This window comes from Desmodus rotundus, chromosome Y (genome assembly GCF_022682495.2).
Source record: "Desmodus rotundus isolate HL8 chromosome Y, HLdesRot8A.1, whole genome shotgun sequence".
NCBI lineage: Eukaryota > Metazoa > Chordata > Mammalia > Chiroptera > Phyllostomidae > Desmodus > Desmodus rotundus.
In genome coordinates this window covers 1,392,514-1,418,584 of record NC_092332.1, presented here as the reverse complement: position 1 = coordinate 1,418,584, position 26,071 = coordinate 1,392,514, and the positions used below count along the sequence as shown (strand labels likewise).

The following is a 26,071-nucleotide window of genomic DNA, read 5'->3' as shown; positions in this document are numbered from 1 at the left end:
GGGCTCTGGTGCACGCAGATTGTGTGTGATTCACAGTGAGGGGATGGCATGACCTCCAGGCGCAGCGGAAGCTGCGGGTGTATCACCAGGTGTGGCACCAGGGCTCAGGTGGGCCAAGGAAGGGGGGATCCACCCTCCCACCTGACCTAGATAATACAGCTCGGAAGCAAGGCCATCCAGCTGGTGCTCGGGGCTCCTTACCGGCAGCCCTCCAAAATTCCTCTTCTGTGAGCACCGTCCCCACCCCCTCTTCTGTCCCTAGGCCCTCTCACCACCCCTGGGAGACAGTAGGAACCAGCTCAGCTTCTTCCCCCTCCCCCTGGCTCCTGCTGGGGCTGTCGGTGCCCGTTCCCCCAGGCCTCCAGGCCACAGCCCCTCTTTGTGCTCCGGGGGCAGCTCGGCCAAGCCCGAACACACCGAGGGTGCGTTCTGTGCCTCTCCTGCCGTGGAGCTCTGTCCGCCTGGCAGCCGCACAGGCTCTCCCTTGGCCTCCCCGCTGCGCCCGGGTGGATAAAGCCGTCTTGTGCAGCAGCTCCAAAAGCCCTCTGCCCCCCAAACCGCTGATGAATGGAGCTCTGACAGGCAGCTCATTACAGACCCCGAGTGAAAGGCAGCCTTGTTCTGGGACAAGAGGGCTGTATGCGATACTCAGACAGACAGCTGTGCGCATGCGTCCTTCTCGCCAGAAGGGACAGCGTCGGGCACAGGGGCATGTGCTTCCCGGTGCGTGGACCTAACTCTCAGAACCCCTGCCGTGGTGCTGTGCAGACTCTGGGCCCACGGATCTCCCTCTCCAGTCGGGGACACGAGTTGAGCGTGGAATCGTTGACTTAAAACAGTTAGGTCGTCGGTCCGGCTGTCTGCACCCTGTGCAGAAGTATTTAGCAGAACCCGGCTCGTTGCACCCTGCAACTACCCCTAAAAACAGACCAGAAACCAGCAAAAACTTCAGAAAACTTTTATTTAAAAAAAACTGTACAAAATAAGAGCAGGAATGAAGGAAAGAGGTGCATGTGTGCAATGCAGATGATTTACCGACCCTGGAAGAAGCATAATCTGGAATAAACTAGGCATGGGGCAAAGGCATGTAATTAACTCCAGATTTATTATTTTTGCAGTCGTGAAAGCAGTTAAAAAAGAAACAAAACAGTCCACCCTCATCCTAACAGACCAGCGTTGTGCTGCACGCCCCCAACGCATCATTATCGGTTGATAAATTAAATTAACGTAAACCGGGCGCCTGCGCTCAGAACTTGCTGGTTTCATTGAGGGCTGGTTTCATCGCGCGTGCTCGCTCCCGTGCTCGGGGAACGCACTGCGCGTGCCCGGCCGCTCTCGGGGAGCACGCACAGCGCAAGCCCGTCCTCCTGTCTCTCTCTTCCCCTCCCCTCAAGCACTGCCCGACCTCCAGCTTGCAGTCGCTGGACACGCAGTGCGCATGCTCGACCCACCGACCTACTCCCCGCCCACCCCAGACCCCGGCGACCACGCTCAGCGCATGCTCGCACCTCCCAGGCCGTGGGGTTGTGTCGTCCACGCGGGTCGCACCCCTAAGAAGCCCCCAAACAGAAAAACGTGTCTTGGGGCGGCCGCCACTCCCCGGCCCCGCACCCACCCCAGCTCCTACACGCCCCCGGCCCCACCAATTACCCCGGCAGAACCCCGGCTGCCGGCGCCAATGTCAGCAGCGCCGCGCGCCGCCATGATGACGCCACGCGCCGCGGTGACGCGCGACGTAGGCGACTGTGTTTGGGAAGGCGGCTGGCGCGGCCGTTTTGAAGCTGCTCTGAGGTACGCGCGTTCTGCCTGGGCCGCCTCCGCCGGCATCCCCGAGTCCGTGCAAACCGCCAGAGGCGCGGGCGCCGCCCGCCGCGTCCGGACCGCAAAGCCTCGTCAGGCCGGCCGCCGCCTCAGCCCGGCCGGACGCCGCCTACACTTGTGTCCTGTATCCCCGAGGTCCCCGGCGGCCGCACTTGGGCCCCTGGCGTGAGCATAGGGGCTCCCAGGAAGGCGGGGCCGAGCCTCGGAGATGCCGCCCGGCAAAGCCCTCCAGCCCGTGCTGAAGATGAAGGTGGACGAGCTGTTCCTGCGCTGGCTCAGCGAGGCCGGCACGCAGGCCATGCTGCGGGACTGTCTGCAGAGGATCCGCGCGCCCGGCCGGGCCGACTGCGGCGGTGGCGACGCGGGGCGGTCCCGGCCCGCGGCCGCAGCCCCGGCCCCCGCGGCGCCCGCGCTGCCCGTGGGGGCCGCCTCCAGCCCCAGGCATGGGCCGCATGTCCGCGGGACTCGCAGGTCGGCGGGGCCGAGAGGAGTAAGTGTCTCTTCCTTCCGCTAACGCCTGCCCAGGGCCAGGTCACTCGGGGCGCCGTCGCGTGGCAGCGGGTGGCCGCGGCCGACGCGAGCGCTGGCGCAGGTTGTGTGTCCCGCCCCGCCCCCTAAAGAAGACAGCCGTGCATGCTGGAAATGCAGGTTCCCACGTTGGCTGTAATTTTGGAGTTTTGTTCAGGTGGTGTGAAATGGTTTTTTTCCCCCCCCACTGGACAGAGAAAGATCTATGTGTCGCTTTACTCAATCATGCATTCACGTGTCGCTTCTCGTGTGCGCCCCGACTCGTACCACCCAGTTTCACAGGGTCCCCGCCAAAATGCAGCCGTCGCCCAGGGGACAGTGGCAGGTGGACGTCCATCCCACGGCGGGCGCTTGGCTCTGACTTGACGGTGGTGTTCTGTGTCCTGTCGGATCCAGGACTTTCTCTGGAAAGTGAGTGTCTGAGGAGCGTGTGTGCAGTGGGGCTGGGGCCAGCTTCGCAGACCTCCCAGTGTAGACCCCCCCCCAGAGGAGCGCAGCAGGAGGCCTGTTGGGACCCCCAGGAACGCCAGTCCCACGGGAGGGTCGCTGAGCTCTGCCGTGGAGCCCTTCCCAGCGAACACAGAACCTGCACGGCGGAGCCTGGCCTGAGTCTGAGCCTTTGCACCGGGCCGTGCACCCGGGCCGGGCTCGGGACGCTTGCTCCAATACTGACGGTGTTTCCTGCCCTGCTGGTGTCCGTCTGTCTGTACTGTCCGTCCATACTCCCCGGACTGCCCTGGACTGCTCACGTCTTCTTTACGGAGCTCCCCACGGCATCCCTCACTGTGTCCCCGGCACAAGGCCCAGCAGCGCTCCAAGGGGCATTCCTGCATTTGGGGCCCTGTGCCCGAGTCCCCGCAGGACTGGGGACGCAGAGTACGGACAGGTCAGCTCTGTGCGAGGAGGCGGCTGGGAGCCTGCGAGGGTCTGCAGGCATGTCTCGGAGGCCCTGGGACCCTGGCCTGTGACCCCGCAGTCCAGCGAGGGGTCCTTGGCTGGCACAGGGCCTTGCCTTCTGTGTGGGAAGAGCCAGCACTGTTGTGGTGTGGTCCATCCAGGGCTGCCGGGGCTTCTGCAGAGCAGGCAACGGGCCCGCAAGCGCAGGTCCAGGTTGTTTCTGTCTCCCTGCGCACTGGCTCCTTGTGGACTGGAGGGTCCCGCTCAGGGGAGGCGGGAGGGGGCGCTGGGCACCCCTCCAGGAAGGGGCTTCCCAGTGGGATCATGGGGCCCGGGCTCGGAGAAGGGCAGCGAGGGGCGGGGTCTGAGACCTGGGTGGCGGCCGACCCTTGCGTGCCTGTGGTCAGAGGACGGCCCTCCTGCACCAGGAGGTGGGCCGGTGGGGCAGCGCAGGGCCAGCTTTCCCAGCAGCAGGAGCAGCACCTCCTCTCCAGCTCTGCAGGGAAGGAGGAGGATGAGAGCCCCTCAGCAGGAAGCCAGCCGGCGCGCAGGGACTGCACCTGTCTGGGGGTGCACCTGGCCGCCCCGCCGCCACCTGGGTGCCAGTCTGGCTGCAGTCCCCCAACCAGCATCACCCTGAATGCTGCCCATCTGCAGCGCGGTCCTGAGCGGCCTCCTGCATGCGGCCCCTGGGTGTCGGGGCGGTGGAGCTCGAGCACCCACTCGGCGTGACAGCCAGCTCCCAGGGCACCCGGCCCCCTGTCTTCCGTCCCTGTCGTGAGGGTGTCACATCCCAGCTGGCTGTCTGGGCACTTCGAGGGGGTCATACCCTGAGGCCTTCGCAACATTCACAGAGTGGCCAGGAAGGTGGCCTTGCGCAGACACGGGGCGAGGCAGGACCAGGAACCCGAAGGGGGGCCCAGAGAAAGGAATGGGGGTTCAGATGGTGCGGACACTGAAGGAAGAGGGAGAGGCAGCCAGGGCCCCTCCTGTGTGCCCCCAACTCGGTGACAAGTGAGAGGGGTCAGAACTTGGGGTGCTGAGCGATCAGAGGTGGCCGGGGTGGGTGGGGATGAAAGGGACCACCGGTCGAGGAACTGTGTGTGGGTGCGGCGGAGAACATGCTTTGGGGGCGGGGGGCACTGCAGTGCAGCCCCTCCAAGCAGCATGTGAACAGTGGGGCGGGCTGGAGCCCACGGGGGGTGGGGGGGCGAGTGCTCCCTGCCCAGCAAGTGTGACCGCAGGCCGCTGGAGAAGAGGAGGCCATGCATGGAGCAGAGACACGGGGTGGGCAGTGGTGAGGCTGCTGTGCTCTGTGGACCCAGCTTGCTCGGTTCTGGCGCCGCCGTCCCCAGTGGCAGGGGCACGGCGGCATCTGCCTGTTGGGAGCCTGTCACCGTGAGGCTGGGGGCTTGGCGCAGGGAGCTGGCAACCCCTCTGCACCTGGTGCTGGATCCGGCAGGCCCCGGGGCCCTGGGGGACAAAGCGTGGCCACACACGGCCGCCCGTGGGGGGTTTCACTGAGGGGAGCACCCTGAACTGTTCCCAGGGGAAGAGGGTTCCTCCTGGGCAGTAGGCGTGGGCAGGCACCACCCAGGGCCGGGCTGCGAGGGCACGGACCCTGACTGTTTTGGGGTGTGGGACCCAGATGGAGTGAGGCGCTGCCCAGCGTGTGCCTGGCCACACTGGCTTGGAGAGGTCTGCCACTGCGAGGCTGTCTTTCCTCTTGGGCGGCTGATGTCCCGTGACCCCCGCCCCACCCCACCCAAGGCCGCGGTCCTGGCGTCCTGGTGTGAGCACACGGGTCCGGGAGGCCTGCTGCCCCCCGCCCAGCAGAGCCCAGCTCTGTCACAGGCAGGGCCCCTCCCGGGCTCCCCTCTGGGCAGCAGTGGAACTTCCTTCTGTGTCCGCTGTCTGTTCCATGCCCTTCCCTGTGGCAGGGGGTGAGGATACTCTGTGGCCTCGGGGGTGTGAACCTGCATTATTGCTGGCAGAGGTTTCCCTCGGAGCCCCCACGTGGGACCTCCCTGGGCTTTGTGGATGCACCTTTCCTCCCACTGGGGCGGCCTGGGCTGTGAACTCAGCATCTGGTTCCGACCCCTGCCGTCCCCCCACTCATCTGCCTCACGGTCAGGAGGTCCCACCCCAGGGTCTCCGCATCACGTCCCAGAGCTGAGTGGCGTGGCCGCAACGCCCAGAGTCCATGCCTGCCCCTCATCGCCGGGCGGATGGCCTGAGCCTGCCCTGGGGAGTTGAGATGCGTGTGGGCGCTGAACTGGCCGGGGGGAGGGGGCGGAGCCGGTGGAGCCCGCGTCTGTGCATCTGGGGAGGGAGCAGCCGCCCCCGGTCCTCGGCCAGCACAGAACCGCAGGGCCGGTGCGCGCTGCGGGACAGGTCCCGTCTGCTGCTGGACAGCCTCCCCTTCTCTGGAGCGAGCCTTTGTCCCCTCCCTCCTGGGAACTTGCAGGCGCTATCCCTGCGTCGTCTCCGCCACCGCCCTGCTCACTCTCTGTCCCAGTCTCTCAGGCGGGCTGAGCTGTGCCCAGAGCTGCCTCTGCACCCCTCCCGCCACCGGCAGACAACAGCTCCGGCAGCCGCCCCGGGCTCCCTCGTTCCCCCTCCTCCACTGCCGGCCGCCGGGCCCCCAGCTCAGCCGCGCTGCCCTGCCGGCCCTGCCTCCCCCACCCTCCAGCCATGTGCCCGCCTCAGCCTGTGGAATGCGTGCGGCCCAGGGCCGGCCCCCAGAGCGCCCGCCCGGCCGCGCATGGAGCGCGCTGAGCCCGGACAGCCTCTCCGTCCCACCCGGCACAGCTGCCGCCTTGAGCCCCCCGCCCCGGCCCGGCCCCGAGACCCCGGGCCCCTGCGGCCCGTGCGCGTGGACATGCGGCTCCGGGACCTGTCCCTGCGCCAGGACCCGGACCTCCGGCAGGAGCTGGCCTCGCTGGCCCGCGGCTGCGACTTCGTGCTGCCCTCCCGCTTCAAGAAGAGGCTCAAGGCCTTCCAGCAGGTGCAGGTCGGCACGTCCTCCGTCCGTCCACTGTCTGTCTGTGTCCCCGTGGGTCCTCATGTGGTCCCTCGCTCGTCCCTGGGGAGGGGGCTGCTCCCAGTCCCAGGTGCCTTGCAGCTGCTCCGCTGGGGGTCAGTGCTGGCTCCGAACTTTGCTGGGGCAGAGTCCCCTCGGGAAGCGGCTGTGCTGTCTCTCCCGCGGTCTGGCTGCCCTGCTGTGGGGCTGGCTTCAGTGAGCGCCACACGGCCAGGGCATGGAGTCGGTGGGGCTCGGCCCTTTGTCGGGGCCCAGACGCACTGTCCCCGCACAGACACAGTGCTCTGTGTGCACGTGTGTGCCAGCGACGCCTCACTGGGGCGGGCGGCACTGTGCCGTGGGCTGCGGTGCATTTTAAGGGGTTACGGAGACAGTCACACCCCGTGCCACCCGGAGAACAGAGTTCAGTGCTTTGAGGGACCAGTTGGTGGCTGGGCTTGGCCATGACCCCTGTGAGCACCCAGAGAGGTGCGGTGGGGCTCCAGGTCCACTCGCCCTGTGTGTTCCGTGAGTTAGTGTGGGCAGCCATGCAGGGTCCCCGCAATGCCTGTGCACCCACCCCGTGACGGGCGGTTCTCCCGGGGGCCGGGCCGCACCCTGCCCTCCCGTTCTCTGTGGGCAAATGCCCTGTGGTGGCCGGGACACAAGGCTGCATCAGACCACTCGGTTCACTCTGGGGCAGAGGCCCGCCGTCTGCTGGGGTTCCGGCTGGGGTGCTTTCTGGGGTCACACGGCAGCTCGTACGCAGCTTCGGCTTCCTCCTGTCTGCCCCGTGTTCCCGAGGTCCAGGCGCTGTCTGCCAGTGGCTTGGGGCTGCGGTTTGCCCCTCCTCGTGAAGGGGAGTCTGTCCAAACTCATCTGAACGTGGGGCCCTCACGGTGGACGCAACGAGGCGTGCCCTTGCTGGGCACAGACGGAAGGCGGCTGTGTGGCCGTCAGCACCCTGTGGGGCGGTTGGAGAGCGTGTGGTACGTTGGTGCCTGCTCCTCGCGTTGCCGGCTCCGCCACAGGCCCCCGTGTCCTAGTCTGCACTGTGTTAGGGCCACTGCTCAGGCAGATATGTCACCGTCTGGGGAGCAGAGCCCCCGAGTCCCCTGACGGGACGTCGCTTCTCATTGCGTGGCTCTCGGGACCACGGCGGTTCCAGGGAGGACAGTGCGTGTCGCGTGGGGTGAGGGTTCCCGTGGGCAGGGAAGAACCAGAGGGCCTTTCCTGTGGGGGGTGGGGCGGGAGGAGGAACCTCACCCAGGTGTTTCCGCCCGGTGTGGTTCAGCGTGCGGGGCTGCCCGGCCTCAGCAGGCTGGAATAGTGCGTGGTTGGGAATGGGGACGATGGGCCCCTGGACTGTGAGGAGCCCGCAGGGTGATAGTGAGGGTGGGGTCCGACGTGACAGGGATGCCGCGCTGCCCGCCAGGCAGGCTGCACAGCGTCCGGGCCGTGGGGGGCCTGGAGCATGGCGGCGAGGTCCCTGGGCCACGTCCACCCACCCACCCAGCACTGTGCTTTGAGACTGTCACAGGCTCAGCAGGTCACAGTGCCGGGCAGGGGGTCCTGGGCACCTCCCACTCTGGGGCCCCCAGGGTCCCTGAGCATGAGGCCAGGGCACAGACCCCCACGTGCTGCTCCCCATGCATGGCACGCGGCTGGCACCGCCTGTGCCGCGTCCCCCTGCCCTGTGTTCTCCGTGGACAGGCACACCGCCACCTCCGCCTGTATTGTAGCCATGGGTGCCCATCTCCCCCGGGACGTGTTCACTGACTTTGTAGAAAGGAGGAGACGGGGAGACAGATGTGCGTGAGAGAGACACCTGCCTGGGGCAGAAGCACAGGCTTCCTGAGTCCGGGTCGGCGCTCCCATCTCTAAGCCTCCCGGCCAGGGTGCAGGCCGGCGGCCGCTGAATGAACCTTTGCGTGTGGCCTGCTTTCTTACTTTGTTTCTGGCCCCTCTGGGGTAGACACGGGCCTGGTCGCTCACCGTGTTCATCGGGTGGCCCCCGGGGGTGTGGGGGCCCCGGGCGCCCAGACGGAAGCTGTGGTCTCCTGCCAGGAGAGGCAGCAGCACTGTGGGCACCCGGCTCGCCCGGAACCCTCGTGCTGCCACGCTGAGCCATACGGCCCGGGCCCAGCATGGTGGCCGGTTCTCGTGTCGTGCTGGCGTCCGCCCTGGCACACCGCGCTGCTTCATGGCCACGCGGCCCTGCTGCCCGGCCTGCCGGGCCCCTCCCACGTGCCACGGCTGCCCTGCCCGGCCTGTGCGGTGCAGGGGCGGGCTCACTTCCCAAGTCCCGCACATGCCTGGGGCACCTGGGCCCGGCCCCCGGTGGGAAGCAGTGTATCCCCAGGCCCGGCCTGGCCCGGCCGCTGTCTCGGGGGGCGGGGGGGGGGGCTCCCTGCGCTGCTGGCCCGCCGCCCGCATACACACACGGCTCGCCGTCTACGGGGCGTGTTTGCAGGTGGCACGCTGTGTTCTGGGAGGCCACAGGCATCCCTGCGATTCCCGGAATTGGGTCGGGTCTGAAATAGCTCTGTGTGGGGAGGTCGCTGTCTTTACCGGGGACAGGGCGGGCGGCAGCGGCCGGTGAGGAGCGGGCTGTACGGAGGCTCCTTGCCGCCCGTCCTCCCTGGGAGGCCCGAGGCCCACCGGACGGTCCTCCTGCCCCGCGCACACACTCACGTCCTCGCGCCCGCCCGGCTGCTCTGTGCTCCGGGCTGGCGCGCAGCCCGGCCACCCTGCGGTCAGGAAACGCTGTCCACGCGGCACAGTCCCCGCGGCAGCTGGCCAGCTCCCGGCAGGGTGGGAAGAGAGTGTTCCGCAGCTGTGCCGGGCGGCTCTATTTCTGTCCCGGACGTTAAGCCTGCAAATCCCCGGGTCCACACCGGCCTGTGCTGCTTCTCCTCCTCCCGCCAGCTGGGGGTGGGGCCCGCCCTGGGCACGGCCTCCCTCTGTGCTGGGCTTCGGCCCTTCCCGCCAGCGCCTGCCCTCCGCCCGGCACTGCATGCTCGCTCGCGGTGTCACGGTTCCCATCCACCCCCGGGACATGGGGGCACTCTTGTTCCAGGGCGCACCTCCTCCACCTGCCCGTGGGCACAGCAGCGTCCCCCTCAGCTTGCCGTGGGGTCACACGCCCGCAAACCCGTCGTGACGTGGAAATGCCGTACTCTGAACGTGCACTTAACGTGCGGCCATCGCGGCCTGGCCCGCTTCCACCGAGTGCATTCAGACGCCCCGGCCTACCGCTCGCTGCTGTGTCCCCACCCTTTCTCTGTCTTCTCAGAAAACGTCCCCCTCACTGTCCTCCCGTGTCTCTCCCAGATAAACGAGGTCGTCTCCAGGCTGGCCTGTGTCTTTGGGGCAGCATATTCACCCATCTACAGGCCCCATCAGTCTTCCCCGTTCTGGTCCGTTTTCAGCCTCATCTGCTGTCCATTCCCGTCCTTTCTCGGGTCCTCTTTACTGCTTCCTCGCCCACCGTGGAGCACACCCTTCTCCCGGCTCACTGCTTGTCCTGGACGTGGGGGCCGCTCTCGTTCCCTCAGTGCTCAGTGGGTGTCCCCCCCCCACACGCAGAAGTGGCTGCCGTCCTGCGGGTTGCAGCGGGGGCGAGGTTGCGTCCTCGTGCCAGTCCCCGTGCTTGGGGTGTGTGGCCCCACTCCCCACCCATGGAGCTGCAGCAGCTCCCTGGCCCCTCCTTCCTCAGTGCTGTTCAGGCCGTGTTTGGGGCCCTGGACGCCGACCGACCCGACACGCGGCCCACGGCGTTTCCTCGCACTGTGTCTGCTGCTGGTGAGCCCATCATTTCTCTCTGGCTTTGCGTTTCTGAGCAGAGCCAGCACGAGCCCCAGGGGTGCCGCACACCTGCACGGCCTCTCAGGGTGTGCTTGTGTGTGTGCCCTCAGCAACAGGGGTCGGTGCCAGGCGCCTGTTCCCAAGGCTCAGCCCGCGGGAGCCCAGGCTCCCCGCCCCGGGGACGGCCTGTCGGCCCCTTGCGTCGTTGCCCGAGTAGCCTGGGGTGGGCGAGGCACACGCGTGTGAACGCACTTCCAGTCCGAGTAGACTGAGTCCCAAAGCTGTGGCTTTGTGGCCACTGCTCAGGACACGTCCACCGCTGTCCACAGAAGGGACAGTGGTGGGCAGCAGGTCATGACCTGGTGTGCCCAGGATGTGCACGGCAGAGCCCACGCCTGTCCTTTTACGGCCCGACATGGGGGTCCGCAGCACAGAGTCCCCAGAATGGGGCTGAGGCCGGCATCGGCTGGGGCTGGGGCTGGGGGAGGGCCAGGGCCAGCATTGGGGGGCATCCTGATGTTGTGAGGACACAGGACAACCAGGACCCTTGTGAGCTGCATACAAGGCCCCCCACCCTCATGGGAGCACGTACGGCCCACCTGTGCAGCCCTGACCCCCAGGGGGGGAAACGGGCAGTAGGTTCTGCACAGCACAGGGTGGCCTCAGCAGCCGGGGTGGCAGCCGTCCCTGCGCTGGGGTCCCCCTGCCCCGGGCAGGGCGCAGGGCCATGTGGATCGGGCCCCACGTGGCACTCGCTGCGGGAGCGTCGCCTGCTGTGTGTGTGGCTCGAGCTGCAGGCAACCGCAGGGCCAGTGAGAGTCCCCTGTCCACACTCAGGGCAGGTGGCTCGGGGCCAAGTCCCAGTGGTCTGTCACGCGTGGGTGCGAGGCACACTTTGTACCCTGAGGTCTAACGGAGCTGCCTCCTGTCCTGTCTCCCAGGTCCAGACGAGGAAGGAGGAGCCCCGGCCACCAGCCTCCAGCCAAAGCATTCCCGCCTTCTACTTTCCCCGCGGTCGGCCGCAGGACACGGCGAACACGGACGCCATCATCGCCAAGATCGAGAGGACCTTCGCCCAGTTTCCACACGAGAGGGCCACCATGGAGGACATGGGCAGAGTGGCCAAGGTGGGCGTGCCGCGGTGGTCGCGCTCACAGCTGGTGGCCCGGTGCCGCCCCCTTCAGGCGGGAGGGTCAGGCACGCAGGGCCTTGGGTTCACTTCTGCCCGAATGTCAGGGAGCAGGCGAGTGTGTGCATCACCTCCCAGGGGAGCGAGGGTGCCGCCCGCGTGAGGTAGGGCAGCAGCCGCGTGCCGCCAGGTGCGAGTCCTGTGTCCAGGTGCGGCTGCACGCCCTCCCGGCCCGGCCTCGTCTTCTTGTCCCCGTGCCGGGGTCTGTGCATTGTGGGCGTCCTCAGTGCCGGCAGAGTGGCTCTACCTCGCTCTGCACGACGCCCTACGGGTGCGTCCTGCGTCCCAAAGCCGCGAATCCTGGCCCTGCCGCGCCTCCCGCGGGTCCTGCGCTGGGGTGGGAGGCTTGGTTCCCACCCGGAGGGCCCGGCTGCATTTCCGCTTGGTCTTCTGCGTCGGGCGCTGTGGCCCGTGGGCGTGTTCGCGTGGGGAACAGCGTCTCTCCACAAGAGTTGGTCACAGGCGCGGCTGACCACTTTCTGGACTCTGCCTGGTGCGGCCACCCACAGGAGCTTCGGCCACAGGCGCCTCATCAGCTCTGCTGGGGCGGCAGCTCTGCCTCCCCACGCAGGAGAGAGGTGACCGCCCCGCTGCTTGGGGTCCCCGTGCGCCTCAGAGTCACCTCGGCCTCTGCACAGCCGCCTCAGCGCTGCTGTTGGGCGGCCTCCGGGGTGCGGGTGCAGGCCCCTTCCCGGACAGAGTCGGCCAGCTCCGACCTCCGCAGGCGTCCATTTGGGGGCGTCGTCAGCACGGCTGCGTGCTGCGCCCAGGCTTTTCCTGTTCAGGCCTTCTTCCTCCTTCAGCAAATGCGTGGTCCCTGGGTGTCACCCCGCGGGTCGTGTTGGGCATGGTGTTGGGCACGACAGGGTTGTACCTCGGCAGGACAGCGCCCCGCAGGGCACACCCCGGGTGTGGACTTGGGTGCGTGACCGTGTGCCTTGTGGGCGGAGCCCCCTCTCGTGTTGGACCCCGCGCTCCCACGGACGCACAGGTCCCCTCGACCCCTGTGTGGCCGGCGTGGAGGGTGCCTGGTCTGTGCTTGTGCGGCAGCATCTGCTGTGTGGGCGTCAGGGCGCCTGGTGCTGGGTCCCGCAGGGATGTGTTCATTCCCGTGTGTCCCGGAGCCGCTTCCTCACCGTGGGTGCAGCTTCTCAGCGGACAGCGTGCTGAGCTCAGCAAGGAAGCTGTTTGGGGGGGGGCTGGTCCTGGCTGCTCACTTTGTCCCGATGACAACTTGTTTACAGTGGGGGACGCAGCTGGGAGACTGCATGTCTGGGCTCTCAGCTGGCGGCTCAGCGGCTCATGTGTTTTTTATCAGATTCTACAGCTGTAGGGTCTCCGGTGACCTCGTCCCCGCCACTTCTTACGCGGACACGCGGATCCCATCTCTTTATTCTCCACCCCTCTGCCCACAGTGTTTTAGTTTTCTGATCTTTCCTGAAGTATAGTGTTCCGTTTCAGTGCTCTTTCTGTTACGCGGATTTCCAGGCTTTTCTGTGCCACGTCCCCTTTCCTGCAGACACGGGGTCTGTCTCCTCTCAGCAGCGTCTCCCTGCGCAGCCGCGCCCGCCCTCCCTTCGTCCTAGGCGCCCCGCTGTGCAGGGTGGACTCACTCCGGAGCACGGCCCCGGGGGCACACACGCGCAGCTGTGGGGTTTCTCAGTTCTGTCCTGTGGTCGTGGGGTCGCACTGTCCTGCCACGTCTCCCGTGAGCAGGAGTCATGTGGACGGTGGTGCTGCTGGTTTTTATGTTTCTCAGCTCCTTGCACGGCCGGCCTCGGTGGGTGTTCGACTTACCCCGTGTCGGCTGGCATGGGCTCTGACTGCCTGCGTTTCCGCAACCAGGACTTGTTTCGGGGTGCGGGGTGGCCCAGCTCGGTTCGCAGCCTGGGGCACGGGGACGGGCGTCCCGCTGGGAGAGGAGTGTGCATGCCCTTGGCTGCCGCTCTCTGAGCTGCGCGTGTGCCTGGGAGCGACCTGTGCTTACCCGGCCTGCGGGCGGGTGGGTGCTGCGCTGATCCCGGTCACTGCGTGTGTGTGCTCCTGCTCTCAGGCCCTCTGGGGTCCCTGCCCGCTATGCCTGCTGGCGCAGGTGGGGTCAGGACATGCTGAGGGTCTCTGCGTCCGCTGAGCCTCCGTCCTCGCAGGACCCTCCGGTCTCTGGGTGCCACTGCTCTGAGCAGCTTGAGGGCGTTAGGTCCACAGTGGACAGAGACTGAGTGCTGAAGGAGAGTTGTGTTTCCTTCCCTGCCACGCTGTGGGCGTGGGCAGCGGACAGGGACGGAGGACAGGCCGTGGGCGTGGGCAGCGGACAGGGACGGAGGACAGGCTGTGTGTGCGGACGGGAGGCACAAAGACCAGACCGACCACTGAGAGGACGTCGGCCTTTCTGTTGTGTCCCTGTGGGGCACACGCGCTCATCTGCTGTCTGTGCACGTTACTCGGTGACTGGTTGGTTGGCGTCGAGGTATCCGGCCTGTGCGTCCCCTCGGTCAGCCGCTCTGGAGTCCGAGGTGGCCGTGACCCTGGGCACCGGTGTTCGGTTTCTGCCCGCGGAGGGTTGTGGAGTTCCCCTTGATTGTTCCAAGCTTTTCAGGCTGCGCACTTCGGGTTTGGTTGGTCTTCCCACTTGAGTACTTGCTTTCTCTCTCATGCCTGCCTTTCCTCCTTGCTGAGCGGAGGTTGCGTGCCTGGGTCAGCCTCCTTTCGCAGTGCGGGGACGAGGGTCTGGGCCTCGTCCTGGTCGTCTGTGTTGTGCAAGGAGTGAGGTGGCCATTGTTGCCGCACTCACGCTATTCCCCAGCGTACACTGTCCTTGGCTCCCTGGTGGCTTACCAGCTGCTGCTTCGCCTCTAGGTTGAGGGACCGGCTGCTTGCTGCTGTCCAGGTGCTGCCCTGCTCGGGGTGGTGGCCCCGCAGTGGGAGCCACTGGGGCGCCCGGCACAGCGGCACGAGCGCGTGCTGCATCCCGGGTGTGCAGGGGGCGCGCGCTCACGCCGGTGCCCTGTGCGCAGGCCTGCGGCTGCCCGCTGTACTGGAAGGGGCCCCTCTTCTGCTGCGCCGGCGGGGAGCGCACGGGTTCCGTCTCTGTCCACAAGTTCGTCGCCATGTGGAGAAAGTGAGTCCTGGGTGGCGTGGGCTGGGCGGCCGGTCGGGCCACCCCTGTCACAGCTCGTCCCGCGGGGCCCTGTTCATGCCCCGCATGGCAGCGCCCCGTCCCCGGGGCGGGCAGTGTGCACCCATGGGTGTGAGCAGGACACGCGGACGCCCTCCCTGCCCCCAGGATCCTGCAGAACTGCCACGACGACGCGGCCCGGTTTGTCCACCTGCTCATGAGCCCCGGCTGCAACTACCTGGTGCAGGAGGACTTCGTCCCCTTCCTGCAGGTTCGGGTTCGGCCTCGGCCACCGCCCCTCCTCCGCCCCTTACCCCCGACAGTCCACAGCTCACACGCCCCGCCCCACGGCCACCCCGTGCACCCCCTCACGGAGCGCTGCAGCGTGGACACCCACACAGGCTGGCCTCCTGGCCACGCCCGCGGGGGCTCCCACCACCCCCCAGAGCTGGCTCAGCGAGCGGCCCCTCAGCTCTGAGTGCAGACGGCACAGGCGTGTCCCTACAGGCCGTGCCTTATGGGACGTGGTGTCCCTGAGCTGGAGGGCAGAGCACCGGCGTGGGGCTCCTTGGTGCGTGGGCACGTAGTCGTATGTAACCGCGTGTCTGGGCCTGCACACGCAGCCCTCGGAGCAGCGGAACGGGGCCGGGTCCAGGGGCGGGGCCGGGGCCGGTGTGCACAGCCCCTGCGGCGGCCCCGAGTGCCCAGCTGCGCCCTGTCCCCTGTGCAGGATGTGGTGAACACCCACCCCGGCCTGGCCTTCCTGAAGGAGGCGTCGGAGTTCCACTCGCGCTACATCACCACCGTGAGTACCCGCGGCTCGCACGGGCTCCAGTCCTCACCCAGACCCCACCTCCTGGCCCTGGATGAGCTCTCTGGTCAGGGTGGAGCGGGGCCAGGGCCAGGGCTGGGGAGGGGCATGCTCTCGGCCAGGCCCCAGGGCGTCCCCAGTCAGCAGCACAGTGAGGCACGGGAGTGCCAGACCCCTGCCTTCCCCCTGCTGCGCAGGACCTGACGCTCCCTCCCATGATGCGTGCAGCTCTCCAGCGACTGCTTTGGTTGGAAGCACCCATCCTGTAACACCCAGGGGCCGGGGGTTGTGATGCACACTCAGCCCGCCCGTCACCGTCACGGGGTGGTCACGGGGCCGGGACCTCGGACAGAGAGCAGACAAGGGTCTGTGGCCGGTCACACGAGGGGTGCTGCAGGCACGCGTGTCCACACGGCACAGGGCCGGGGTGGGGGGCATCCTGGGGCACGGACAGCTGGGGGCGCGCAGGGCTGGCCTCCGTGTGTGCTGGGACGTGCTCTAGCCCAGCCTTCAGTGCCCGCTGTTGCTGCGGTGCTGAGTTACTGGGGAGTGTTTGGAGCTGATTGTGGTTTCACCAAACGCAGCCCCACCACCGAAGCCCAGGTGTGTCTGTCTCAGGCACAGGCCCCGCCCACCTGTCTCTTCTGCGGCGCCCTCTGTTGGCGGCGGGTGGCTCTGCAGCCGTGTGCCCTTCTCTGCTGACGCTCTCCTGCCCCGCAGGTCATCCAGAGGATATTCTACGCTGTGAACAGGTCCTGGTCCGGGAGGATCACCTGTGCCGAGCTGCGCAGGAGCACCTTCCTGCAGGTGGGGGGCTGCGGCGGGGCGGGGCCTGAGCTTCACCACTCTCCGTCCCTCTGACCGTCTGTTCTTCCTGCCAGCTGTGCAGGAGGCAGAGCCTGCGGGACGGGGGAGCACCCTGCACACCGGGGGCGTGTGGGCACGTGGGCCTGGGGGACCGCGGAGCGGGGCTGACCCCGGGGGCGGCTGTGCTCCCACCCGCACGCAGGTCCTGGGCCCCGTGGCTTCCGGGGGGGTTTCTGGGGCCCCCACGCGGGAGGCCCGCACCTCCCTCCGGAACAGCAGCAGCCTCTGGGGTCCTTTGCAGAACGTGGCGCTGCTGGAGGAGGAGGCGGACATCAACCAGCTGACGGAGTTCTTCTCCTACGAGCACTTCTACGTCATCTACTGCAAGTTCTGGGAGCTGGACGCCGACCACGACCTGCTCATCGACCCGCAGGACCTGGCCCGGCACAATGACCACGGTGAGCGGCGGGCGGCTCGGGGGGGCCACGGGCAGCAAGGTCGCGGCCAGTGCGCTGCTCCCTGGGAGCCAGCTGGGGCACTTGTCACCACACGTGTCCCCGGGGTGACCCTGGCTGTGCGGGGGCCTCCGACTGTCAGGGTCAGGCCAGGGCTGCCGGGTGAATCCTCACTCGCCGAGTGCGGGTGTCTGCACGGGTGCCTTCCCTTCGTCAGCCACTGGCCACGCCTGAGGGGCTCCCGCAGGAGCAGCCGCAGGGGCCCCCCTACATCACCCCCCGTCCTGGAGAGGGCCCGGCGGAGGGCTCCGTGGGCCCGTCCTGTGCGCCCCAGACTCATTTCCTCACCTGCTCCGTGGTGGTAGCTGACCTGCTTCCCGGAGCGGTCCTGCTGGGGACCCGACGACAGGAAGCTGTGCTGTCATGTCGCGCCTCTGGAGAGCAGACCTGCACATTGAGCTAGTGAATGAAGGGGCTGCCCCCGGAGGGCGTGGAGGACGCTCTGCCCACACACAACCACGTCCTCATGCTTAACGCGCGCCCTCCCCATCACCTGCACACTGCACTTCTGAGCTCCAGGCGCCCCTGGGCTGGTGGCCGCACCCCTCCTGTCATTACCCGTCTCCACGTGGCTTGTCCTCTGGGTGTGCCTGTCCTCTGTCACTTCTCAGGACACTGTCACTGGACGCAGGGCCACCCCGACCCAGGATGACGGCCTCCCAGACCCTTCACTCACCCCACCTGCAGACACCCTGTTGACAGATAAGGTGCCGTTCACAGGTCTTGAGGGTCAGGACAGGGACGTACGTTTTTGGAAAACAGGGTCTGCTCTCCCACCTGCACTGATCCCCACGCCGTGATCCCCACGTGCACTGAGCCCCGCCGAGGCAGAGTGCGTGGGGGACGGGCACAGGCTGCCTCCCTCCCGGTCTCCTGGACGCGGTGCTGCCTGTGGACTCAACCGTGTCCTTGGAAACGAGCGTGTGTCGGGGTCCTCACCCGCAGGACCTCAGGGTGCGACCGTCGGGGTGTGGGTCAAGAGGGGGGATGGTGGCATGGGGTCACTAAGGTGGCCCTGATCCCACAGGACTGGGGTCCTTGTAAGAAGAGATGGGGACACAGGCACACCCTGAGGGACACCCGTGTGGACTGGGGGATGATGGCCGTCCACACGCCCAGGAGAGAGGCCTCGGGGAGCCAGCCCTGCCCGGCCCTGGGGCTCAGCCTCCAGCCTGCAGGGTGGGGAGACATCAGCGTGTCTCCTTTGATCCACCTCGTGTGGGGCTCCTTTGGCGGCACCGCAGCCTGTAACGCGGTGCTTTTTGCTCACGCTGACGAGTAATGGTGACCATGGCCGGAATGCGTTTCTATTCTGGTCCCAGAGAAGGTGACGCGGGCCCTGCGCTGTGACGACAGACCCACCCTGTCTGCCCTCCACCCTGTCGCAGGGCCTGGGGGGCCGCCTGGCACGCCCGTGCCTGCGAGTGGGCTCAGCGCGGCCTCAGGAGTGCACGGGGCGTTTGTGACACGTTCAGTTCCCGGGTCCGCCCGCCAATCCTGGTGATTCCGACCCTGTGCCGCTGGCTCTGCATGTGAGGCCGCAGCCGGGCACTCACGCCCGTCTCTCCCACAGCCATCTCCACACGCATGGTCGAGAGGATCTTCTCCGGAGCCGTGACGCGGTACGTGTCTGGGCTGGGCCATTATCCTCCTTGGGGTGTGGCCGCGGGCCTGGGCGAGTGTTCAGTTCTGGGTCCCTCACAGCCCAGCCGTGTGCGCTGCAGGGACAGGAGGTCAGAGGAGGCGACACGAGCTGTCCCACAGGCCTTGCAGGGTCACAGATGACACACACAGTCACGTCACACAAGGTCATGGGGAAGGGCTGGTATGTACTATGGTCACAGGACACCATACAGGGGGGACACGTGGGCACCCACGGCAGTGGCCCATGTCCTGCCCCGGACATCGAGGGAGCCTGCAGCTGGGCCCCTGCAGCCATGAGGCAGTGTGGGCGAGGCCTCGGCAGCCGCTCTCCTCCCCCATCCCGGGTGCAGGAGCCAGCCCCAGGCCCTGGCAGGGGGCACAGGCCGGTGCAACTGGCCCAGCAGGCAGACCAGGGCTGCCTCCTGATGCTGCTTCCTGGACACGGCCTTCTCTCTCGATCCCCCAAATGCAGAGGCAGGAAAGTGCAGAAGGAGGGGAAGATAAGCTACGCCGACTTTGTCTGGTTCCTCATCTCCGAAGAAGACAAGAAGACCCCGACCAGGTAGGGCTGGTGCTGCCACGGACACGTGGGCCCGCGAGTATCTCCTGCCCTGAGCGAGAATGCCCCCGGAGCTGTGCTGGGGGGTGCTTGTCCCAGGGCTGTATCCCTGGGAGTCGGGGTGGGGGGCCGTCACCTGGGTTCTGGAAGGAGGGCTGCGTCTCTGGCAGCCAGACTGAGCTCACCGCCCCCCACCCCCGGCAGCATCGAGTACTGGTTCCGCTGCATGGATCTGGACGGGGACGGGGCGCTGTCCATGTTCGAGCTGCAGTACTTCTACGAGGAGCAGAGCCGCCGGCTGGAGGGCGTGGGCATCGAGGCCCTGCCGTTCGAGGACTGCCTCTGCCAGATGCTGGACCTGGTGCAGCCCGAGTGCCCAGGTGTGGCCGCCGGTGCCCGTCTGAGGGTGGGAGACGGCTTGTGGTGGGGCAGGCCTGTGTGAGCCAGGGCGCCCCGGCCGAGAAGGGACGCCTGTGGGGAGGCCCACGCCTGGCACCTGACGTGCGCGGCAGGGCCCCGGGCCCCGGCACCAGGCACGTCCCCGTGGTGACCGCCTGGGGTGGCCTGTGGGACATGTGCAGTGTGCTGTTGGCGGGGGCCGCCCTTCTCACTGCAGTCAGGGTGCTCCCCCCATCCTGTCCCCTCTGTCCCCTCCGTCCCCTCCGTCCCCCAGCCCTCCCCACGACGGGGTCCTGTCTGCTGCAGAGCAGGCGGAGCCAAGAGGCTGGATGTCCCCGACCACGGATCCGCCTACTCGGTTTCCTGGTCACACCTGTGGGGACTAACCGTAGCCCTAACCCTTCCTGGAGAAGGTGGCCAGCAGGGCTCTAGGATGGACACGGGGCCCCTGGGGTCGGAGAGACGAGGACAGAGGGACACAGTGTGTGGACTCAGACACACCGCCCTTCAGTGTCGCGTGTGTTGAATCGGGGCATGTGAACGGAATCGTCCTGGGACCCTCCGTCTCTGCCCGGGATCCTCTGCTGTCCTTTCCCCGCAGCCCAGACTGTGTGCACAGCGCCCCCTGGTGGCCACAGTGCCCGCGTCCTCAGCCCACTGCTGCCTCGCGGTTGCCTGGGACCCCAGGACTCTGTCCTCTGTCCCCCACCCCGACCATTCCATCTGTGTCCCCCCGACCGACTTCCCGACTCGGACCTCACCTGGGACGAGCTGCCACCTGCACTGCTCCCGTCCCTCCCTCTGGGTCGGCACGTGTGGTCCTGGGTGGGCTGGAGCTTGGCTCTCGTGCCTGTGCCCGGGAAGGCGCCCCAGGCCTCAGTGTCCCCTTGTCCCATAGGGAGGGTCACGCTGCGCGATCTCAAGCGGTGCAAGCTCGCCCATGTCTTCTTCGACACCTTCTTCAACATCGAGAAGTACCTGGACCACGAGCAGAGGGAGCAGGTGTCCCTGCTCAGGGTGAGTGCAGCCAGCCCCAGGGCGCTGCCGCCGCCCGGGCATCTGTCCGCCCACCCACCCGTGTGACACGCATGTCCCCGCAGGAAGCGGAGACGGAAGGCCCCGAGCTGTCGGACTGGGAGAGGTACGCGGCCGAGGAGTACGACATCCTGGTGGCTGAGGAGGCTGCCGGGGACCCCTGGGAGGACGGGTGAGTGTGGTGTGGGAGGGAGGGAGGGAGGGAGGGAGGGAGGCGGGGCCAGGGGCATGGGGCGGGGCCGCGGACAGGCTAGGGCCTCCGGAGGCGGGGGCTGTCCACACACTGCTGTGGAGGGGCCCGGGCCCAGGGACCCTAGTCCGTGCGTTCACCTGTGCGGCCTGTGGGCGGCGTCCACGTGGAGGGAGGACCGTCTCCATCTCAGGACAGGTTTTGGACCACGGGGTCGGGGTGGCCCCCCCCTCCCCAGGTCGCTGTCCACCCGGCCACAGTTCCACACATCCCTGGGCAGGCCGTCCCATCGGCGTCCACACGTCTGTGTGCTTCCGTCTCTCCCCGGCCTCCCGACCGCACGGCTTTGGGGGGTTTGAGGCTCCTTGTGCTGCGGTGGTCCCCAGCCGCCCTGCTCCTGTCCTGGGCGCCGCGTCCTGTCTCCCAGCCCCACCGCGGTCCGTGGAAAAGTGTCTCCCACGACGCCACACCCTGGTGCCAGGTCGGCTGGGGACCGCTGGTGTCCTGGACACAAGCCCTGTACTGGGTGAGAGGTGTGGGCGTTCTGCCCGGGTTGGAGAGCTGTCTGCTCCTGCCCTCACACGTCACCTCTCGATCGTGACGCACAGCGGTCGTTGATCTGTGTGTGGGTGTCCTGGGCTGCGCTCGCTGCCTCCCGTCGCAGACACCACGCCGGGTGAAGGCAGGGACGCTGCGCTGCACACGCAGGCTGCCCGGGGGCGTGGCGACGGCCCGCACAGCGCTCTCCCACCCCGCGGGATGCAGGCGCTGCCCCTGCGGCGTGCTCACAGCCCATGCCCAGCCGCGGCGTGTTTCCTGGACAGCATGGACCTGCCCTGGACAGCCTCCCAAGTCCCCGCGCGTCCTCACAGAGCCCCGCCCCTGTCCCCACCTCGGGCCCCACGTGCCCAGCGGCCCCCTCGCGCTCTCACCGCGGCCCCTACCCCAGGTACGAGGCGGAGCTGAGCCCCGTGGAGCAGAAGCTGAGCGCTCTGCGGACGCCGCTGGCCCAGAGGCCCTTCTTTGAGACCCCGTCTGCCCTGGGCGCTGCCGACCTGGAGGAGGACGAGGACGAGGAGGAGGGCAGTGACGATGACTTGCAGCCCTCGTGACCAGCTCCCGAGGGCCGTGGGCGCGGCCGGCACGCAGCAGCTCCTGTGTGGAAGCGACACTGTGGGTGACGGTTTTGGAGGGTGAGCTCTTTACGGAACACGAGGTCCCCTCGCTCGGAGTGATGAGTCTATTTATTTATTCGGCGCCGCTGAGGCTGGTCGCAGCTGGGCCTGGAAGGGGGCCGCCCCCTGGCCCGGCGGGCAGAGCGGATGCTGGCCCGGGAGACGGTGGGGCCACCTGTGAGTGGGGCCGCCCTCGGCTCCATGGTCTGGCTTCCGCTGGAGCTGTTTGGAGATGGACCGGGCTCGGCTGATGGGTGATGCCCCAGGGAACCCGGTTCTGTCCCAGGAGGACCTACCTGCTCGTGGGACCTGCCCCTGCCCGGTCAGCTGCATCGCTGTGTGCGCCTGGTCGGCAGCGAGCACGCCCGGCCCTGCTCCCCGTGTCCACCCCGCGGCCCGGGCACTGGGCTGCCCCCCGCGGTGCTTCTGCGATCCTTCCCTCCTGAATGTACAAACTATGTACAGTTAACGTGTATTTGCTGTGGAGCGCGATTTTAAAAAGTTTTACGAGATCACATTTGTATTTTCCAATAAATAATTTAAGGGTTTTCAGCCTCAGGCTCTACTCGGCCCGCCAGCAGCCCACGGCCCACAGCAGACAGGCCAGGCGGCCGGGTGCTCCACCCTCAGCTCTGGGTTCTGGCAGTGGGGACGCCCCCACCCCCCCAGGACAGAGGGCGTTTCATCACACAGTCTGGGGGTCCTGGGAGTGTGGGCGCAGAGGGGCAGGCGGGCCCAATGAGACACCTGTGGGGCACCCCGCTTCTCCAGCTGTGTCCTCCTTCAGCCTGTGTCTCAGACCCGGGGGCACTCCCTCTTCCGTGAAAAGCTTGAACCATGAGCTCAAACTCCTTGTGGGCCGGCTGGCAGGGTCCCGCCTCCTACAGTGTACCTGGGCGCCTCCCCTGCCTGCCCGCGGGCCTCTGTCCCCCAGACCCCCATACTGGGTGTGGACGCTGTCCCAGGGCCACAACAGGACAGGTCGCCTGCACTCACCTCAGCCGGGTCAGCCGGGGTGGCCGTCACGCGCAGGGCTGACGCAGAGCACTGTGGCCATGAGGGGCCCATGCACGGCATGGGAACCGCCGTCCTGCCCCAGCTGCTCCCCGGAGCCGCACAGACTTGCCCTCAGCCTCTCCCAGGAGGTCTGGGCCCCAGGACCGCTGGGACGAATGTTGTTTTCCTGTGATCACAGAGAGCAAAGGGGGACAACTGGAGCCCCGGAGGCCCAGACCCTGCTGGGATGGGCCTCACGGACCAACGTCTTGGCTGTGGGGGCCAGGGGCCTCCCCAGAGCTCCCACTCGGTCCACAGGAGGGTCCACAGGCACCGTCGGCATCTCGTAGTGCTTGGCAGGCCCCGAGACCACGGGGCCAGCAGGTCTGGTCTTGGGGTCCCCCCACTGCCCAACAGCTGCAGAGCGGCCAAGACACGGCCTGGCGGGGCTGCTGCGTCGTGGCCTGGAGCATCGCCCCGATAGCCCACGGGGGCCGGTTCCCTCCTGCGTCAGAGCACAGACAAGGTGCGCAGTGGCGCATCAATGAGAGGAACCAGAAGGCGCCCCCCTGTCTCTCCCCACTCCCTTCCTCTTTCGAACCAATAAACACAAAGTAAAGATGTTGGAAAGGCAAGCAGCTGGTGCCAGAGGCTGCGGAGGGGCCGGCATCTGTCGGACCAGCGGAGAAGGTTCTGGCCAGGCGGGTATAGTGGCCCTCAGCCCCAGGCGAGCAGCCAAAGCCCAGGCTCTGCCCTGAAGCCGCCTCCCACCGTCCAAACTGAGACGGAGGAACGACTCTTGCTAATTACGGAGCTTCCCCTGCGACCCCACTGTCACAAATGGGCGAAGTCCCGTAGGGACGTTCCTGTGCCCTCCTGGAGCTCACGGGCCCACCGTTGGGCAGCCGGTCTGTGCTGCGTTCCTGCCACGGGGACCCGGGACGGCAGCCCCCCGGATAAGAGGACCCAGACCGGCCTTAGTGGCCCCGCCTCCCCACAGACAAGACCTCACAGTCTGCAGCAGCCCGACAGGACCCGCACGCTGCGCGAAGACACTAAGCAGAGCCAGGTGCTCTCGCGGACGAGAGACGTACCCAGAAAAAGTGGGTGAGGACCGCGTGGTCCCCTGGACCCTGACCCCACGGTCACACGTCCTGCCCACCGGGTGGCCCACCTGCCAGGTCCCGCGGGGACGCAGCTCCGGACTCCCCCTGGTGGACGCGTCTACCCACGAGGAAAGCAGAGGCCCAGGTGCAGAACCGCCGCCGCCGCCGCCGCCCACGGGCCTCCCGCCCCTTTCCTCGCTCCCAGCAACTAGTTCATGAGGGCAACCTGCCCTGACTCGCCCTGTTCGCGCTGCGGGAATTGGCCTAAATCGCCCATTAGCCCCCCTTGCAGTCTCCTCGTGACCCACCCTCCCCCTCAACCACGAGCGCGGGGAAGCGAGACCTGTGGGGGGAACCCAGCAGGCGCTACCAGGGCAGGCGCAGTCCCAGGATACAGAGCGGCTGTCGCTGCATCAGGTCTCCCGTGTGCGCCCTGCAGCACCTGTGCTCCACCTCGCAGCGCGCCTAGTCCTCCCGCCCCGCCCGCCTCAGCGCGCAGCGTTCACGCTAGCGCCCCGGCCCTCTGTGCGCCCACCCCGCCCCCGGTGCGCGCCCCCAGCATTGCTTAAAAGGTTCTTGTTGACGATAAAAGCCAAAAATGAGAAACTCCTGTGCTTTTAGCGATTTCTCCAGGTCAACCAGAACACACACTGTTGGGGGCTGCTACTTCCTTACGATGTGCGGGTGCAGTGACTAAGAAACCGTGACCTCAGCACGTTGTGCTCACACCTCCGTGAACATAGAAGCCCAGTTAACAAACTGGGTTAATTATCAGAAATCCACTGGATCACATTCTGGGCTGCCAATATGCAGTGCTACATAGTTTTTGAAAGTATATACTCAGGATACATTTTTTTTAAAAGGTTTTATTTCTTTTTAGACAGAGAAGAGAGGGAAACAAGAATGTGTGGCCACGTCACGGGCACCTCCTACTAGGGACCTGGCCCCACTACCCAGGCTTGTGCCTGACTGGGAATCCAACGTGTGACCCTTTGGTTCCACACCAGGCAGGACCTGGATAGATTTTAAGTTAAAAAAATTTTTAAACAATATACAGGGTGGGGCAAAAGTACACTTATAGTTGTATGTGAAAGTTTGTTTTTTGTATCATTTATTATTGTATTACCCTCCATGTGAACAACTGGAAACCTGTATATATGTTATTTTGGGTAAAAATTGAAAATACATATACACTAACACGGAGGCATGGGCCCTCCATATCCGTGGGTTCTGCGCCGGCGAATTCATCCCAGCAGAGATGGAAAACATCCAGGATCAGGATGAGGAAAACTCCGGGTGCTGCTGCCCAGCACTGTGCAGTTAGCAAATGTTACCTTGTTGCCATGTGGTTAGGTCTAACGTGGCTGCGTATGTACCGATCACACACAGACCTTTTCCTTGTCCTTATTTCTGAAACGATACAGTGTAGCACTGACCCAGCATTCACATTGTATCCGGTAATCCAGACACAATTTTACAGTCTACGGGGGGAGGGTGTGCATGGCGTGTACCCTAAGATTCCGTTTCATGTAAGGCACTGGGGCACCCGCGCATTTCGGTGTCCGAGGGTGGCCCTGGGACCCACCCCCGTGGACACCGGGGGACGACTGCAGGCATGTGCATGTGTGCATAAATGCCTGGAAGAATAGACACAAAATCTCGAGTTATTTCTGTGTGGTCACATTTTAACGGATTTTCGTGTCCTTCTGCATTCTTTCCCGCACCTCCTCATCACTCTGCTGGAATATGTCACCTTTTCCCCCGCGGAGCAAAACAGGACTCAGACACAAGGTGACCAGAACACGTGCCCAGATTCCCATCACGGCAAATTCTCCGGGAACAATCAGTGACACTCTCGTGGACACTGTGTTTGGACACAGACGCGGGGTTTATCCCATCGTGGCCACACCGCCCACCAGCCGTAAGGAAAGTCCAATTCCTACGAGGCCGCTGAGGCTGTAAACCGTGGAATGCACGACCGCGAACTCACGCGTTCGATCTTTCTCAAGAGTGCAGGCCCTGGGGCGCACTGGGACGCCCCCAAGGTTGGATGTGGGACTCCCGGGGATGGGAAGGGACCCCAGGGCCACACTCGGGCTACCAAGGTACACTCAGGAGCCCCTCGGCTGGATTCCGAATACCCACCCCAGACGCCCTGCAGACCGCGACCCGCAGCAGGGGCCATCGGGGACAGGCTCGCGCCCCGAGGCCAAACCTGGGACCGCGGGGTCCGCGCTGTGTCCCCCAAGGCAGGATCCGGGACCCCAGGACCCGCGCCGCACCCGGGCGCGGGAAGGCGCCGGGTGTGCAGAGCGCGCGCCGAGAGGCTGGGCCAGAACCCGGCCCTGCCCGCGCTGTTTCTAGTCCTCGGATCAGATGCGAGCAGCCCGCGCGGACGTGAGTCGCGTCCTAGGCGCCCACAGCGCCAGCCCCTTTTCTTCTCGCCGCGACCTCA

The 26,071-nt window shown here is 66.5% G+C and overlaps 1 protein-coding gene and 2 long non-coding RNA genes across 4 annotated transcripts; 1 reads left to right on the top strand and 2 right to left on the bottom strand.

Annotated features, from left to right (window-relative positions):
* The first annotated feature begins 1,726 nt into the window (after nt 1–1,726).
* Nucleotides 1,727–21,570, top strand: LOC112313320 (serine/threonine-protein phosphatase 2A regulatory subunit B'' subunit beta). Its single transcript, XM_053917055.2, has 13 exons — nt 1,727–2,311; nt 11,017–11,202; nt 14,279–14,382; nt 14,548–14,650; nt 15,110–15,184; nt 15,911–15,997; nt 16,299–16,455; nt 18,086–18,134; nt 18,629–18,718; nt 18,920–19,095; nt 20,013–20,131; nt 20,215–20,321; nt 21,289–21,570. Exons 1-13 carry the CDS (start codon nt 2,030–2,032, stop codon nt 21,449–21,451), a joined length of 1,698 nt encoding a protein of 565 aa, XP_053773030.1. The 5' UTR covers nt 1,727–2,029; the 3' UTR covers nt 21,452–21,570.
* Nucleotides 16,349–20,061, bottom strand: LOC139440574 (uncharacterized). 2 transcript variants are annotated; one of them, XR_011650813.1, is made up of 5 exons: nt 19,876–20,061; nt 17,290–19,115; nt 17,071–17,204; nt 16,801–16,899; nt 16,349–16,433 (listed from the first exon to the last, which is right to left on the bottom strand). It is a non-coding gene; the product is annotated as an uncharacterized lncRNA (long non-coding RNA). The 2 variants fall into 2 exon arrangements; XR_011650812.1 differs by having other exon boundaries at nt 16,801–17,204.
* On the bottom strand, nt 20,315–22,834 carry LOC128779959 (uncharacterized). Its single transcript, XR_008425985.2, has 3 exons — nt 22,511–22,834; nt 21,284–21,494; nt 20,315–20,861 (listed from the first exon to the last, which is right to left on the bottom strand). It is a non-coding gene; the product is annotated as an uncharacterized lncRNA (long non-coding RNA).
* Between the last annotated feature and the right edge of the window lie 3,237 nt (nt 22,835–26,071).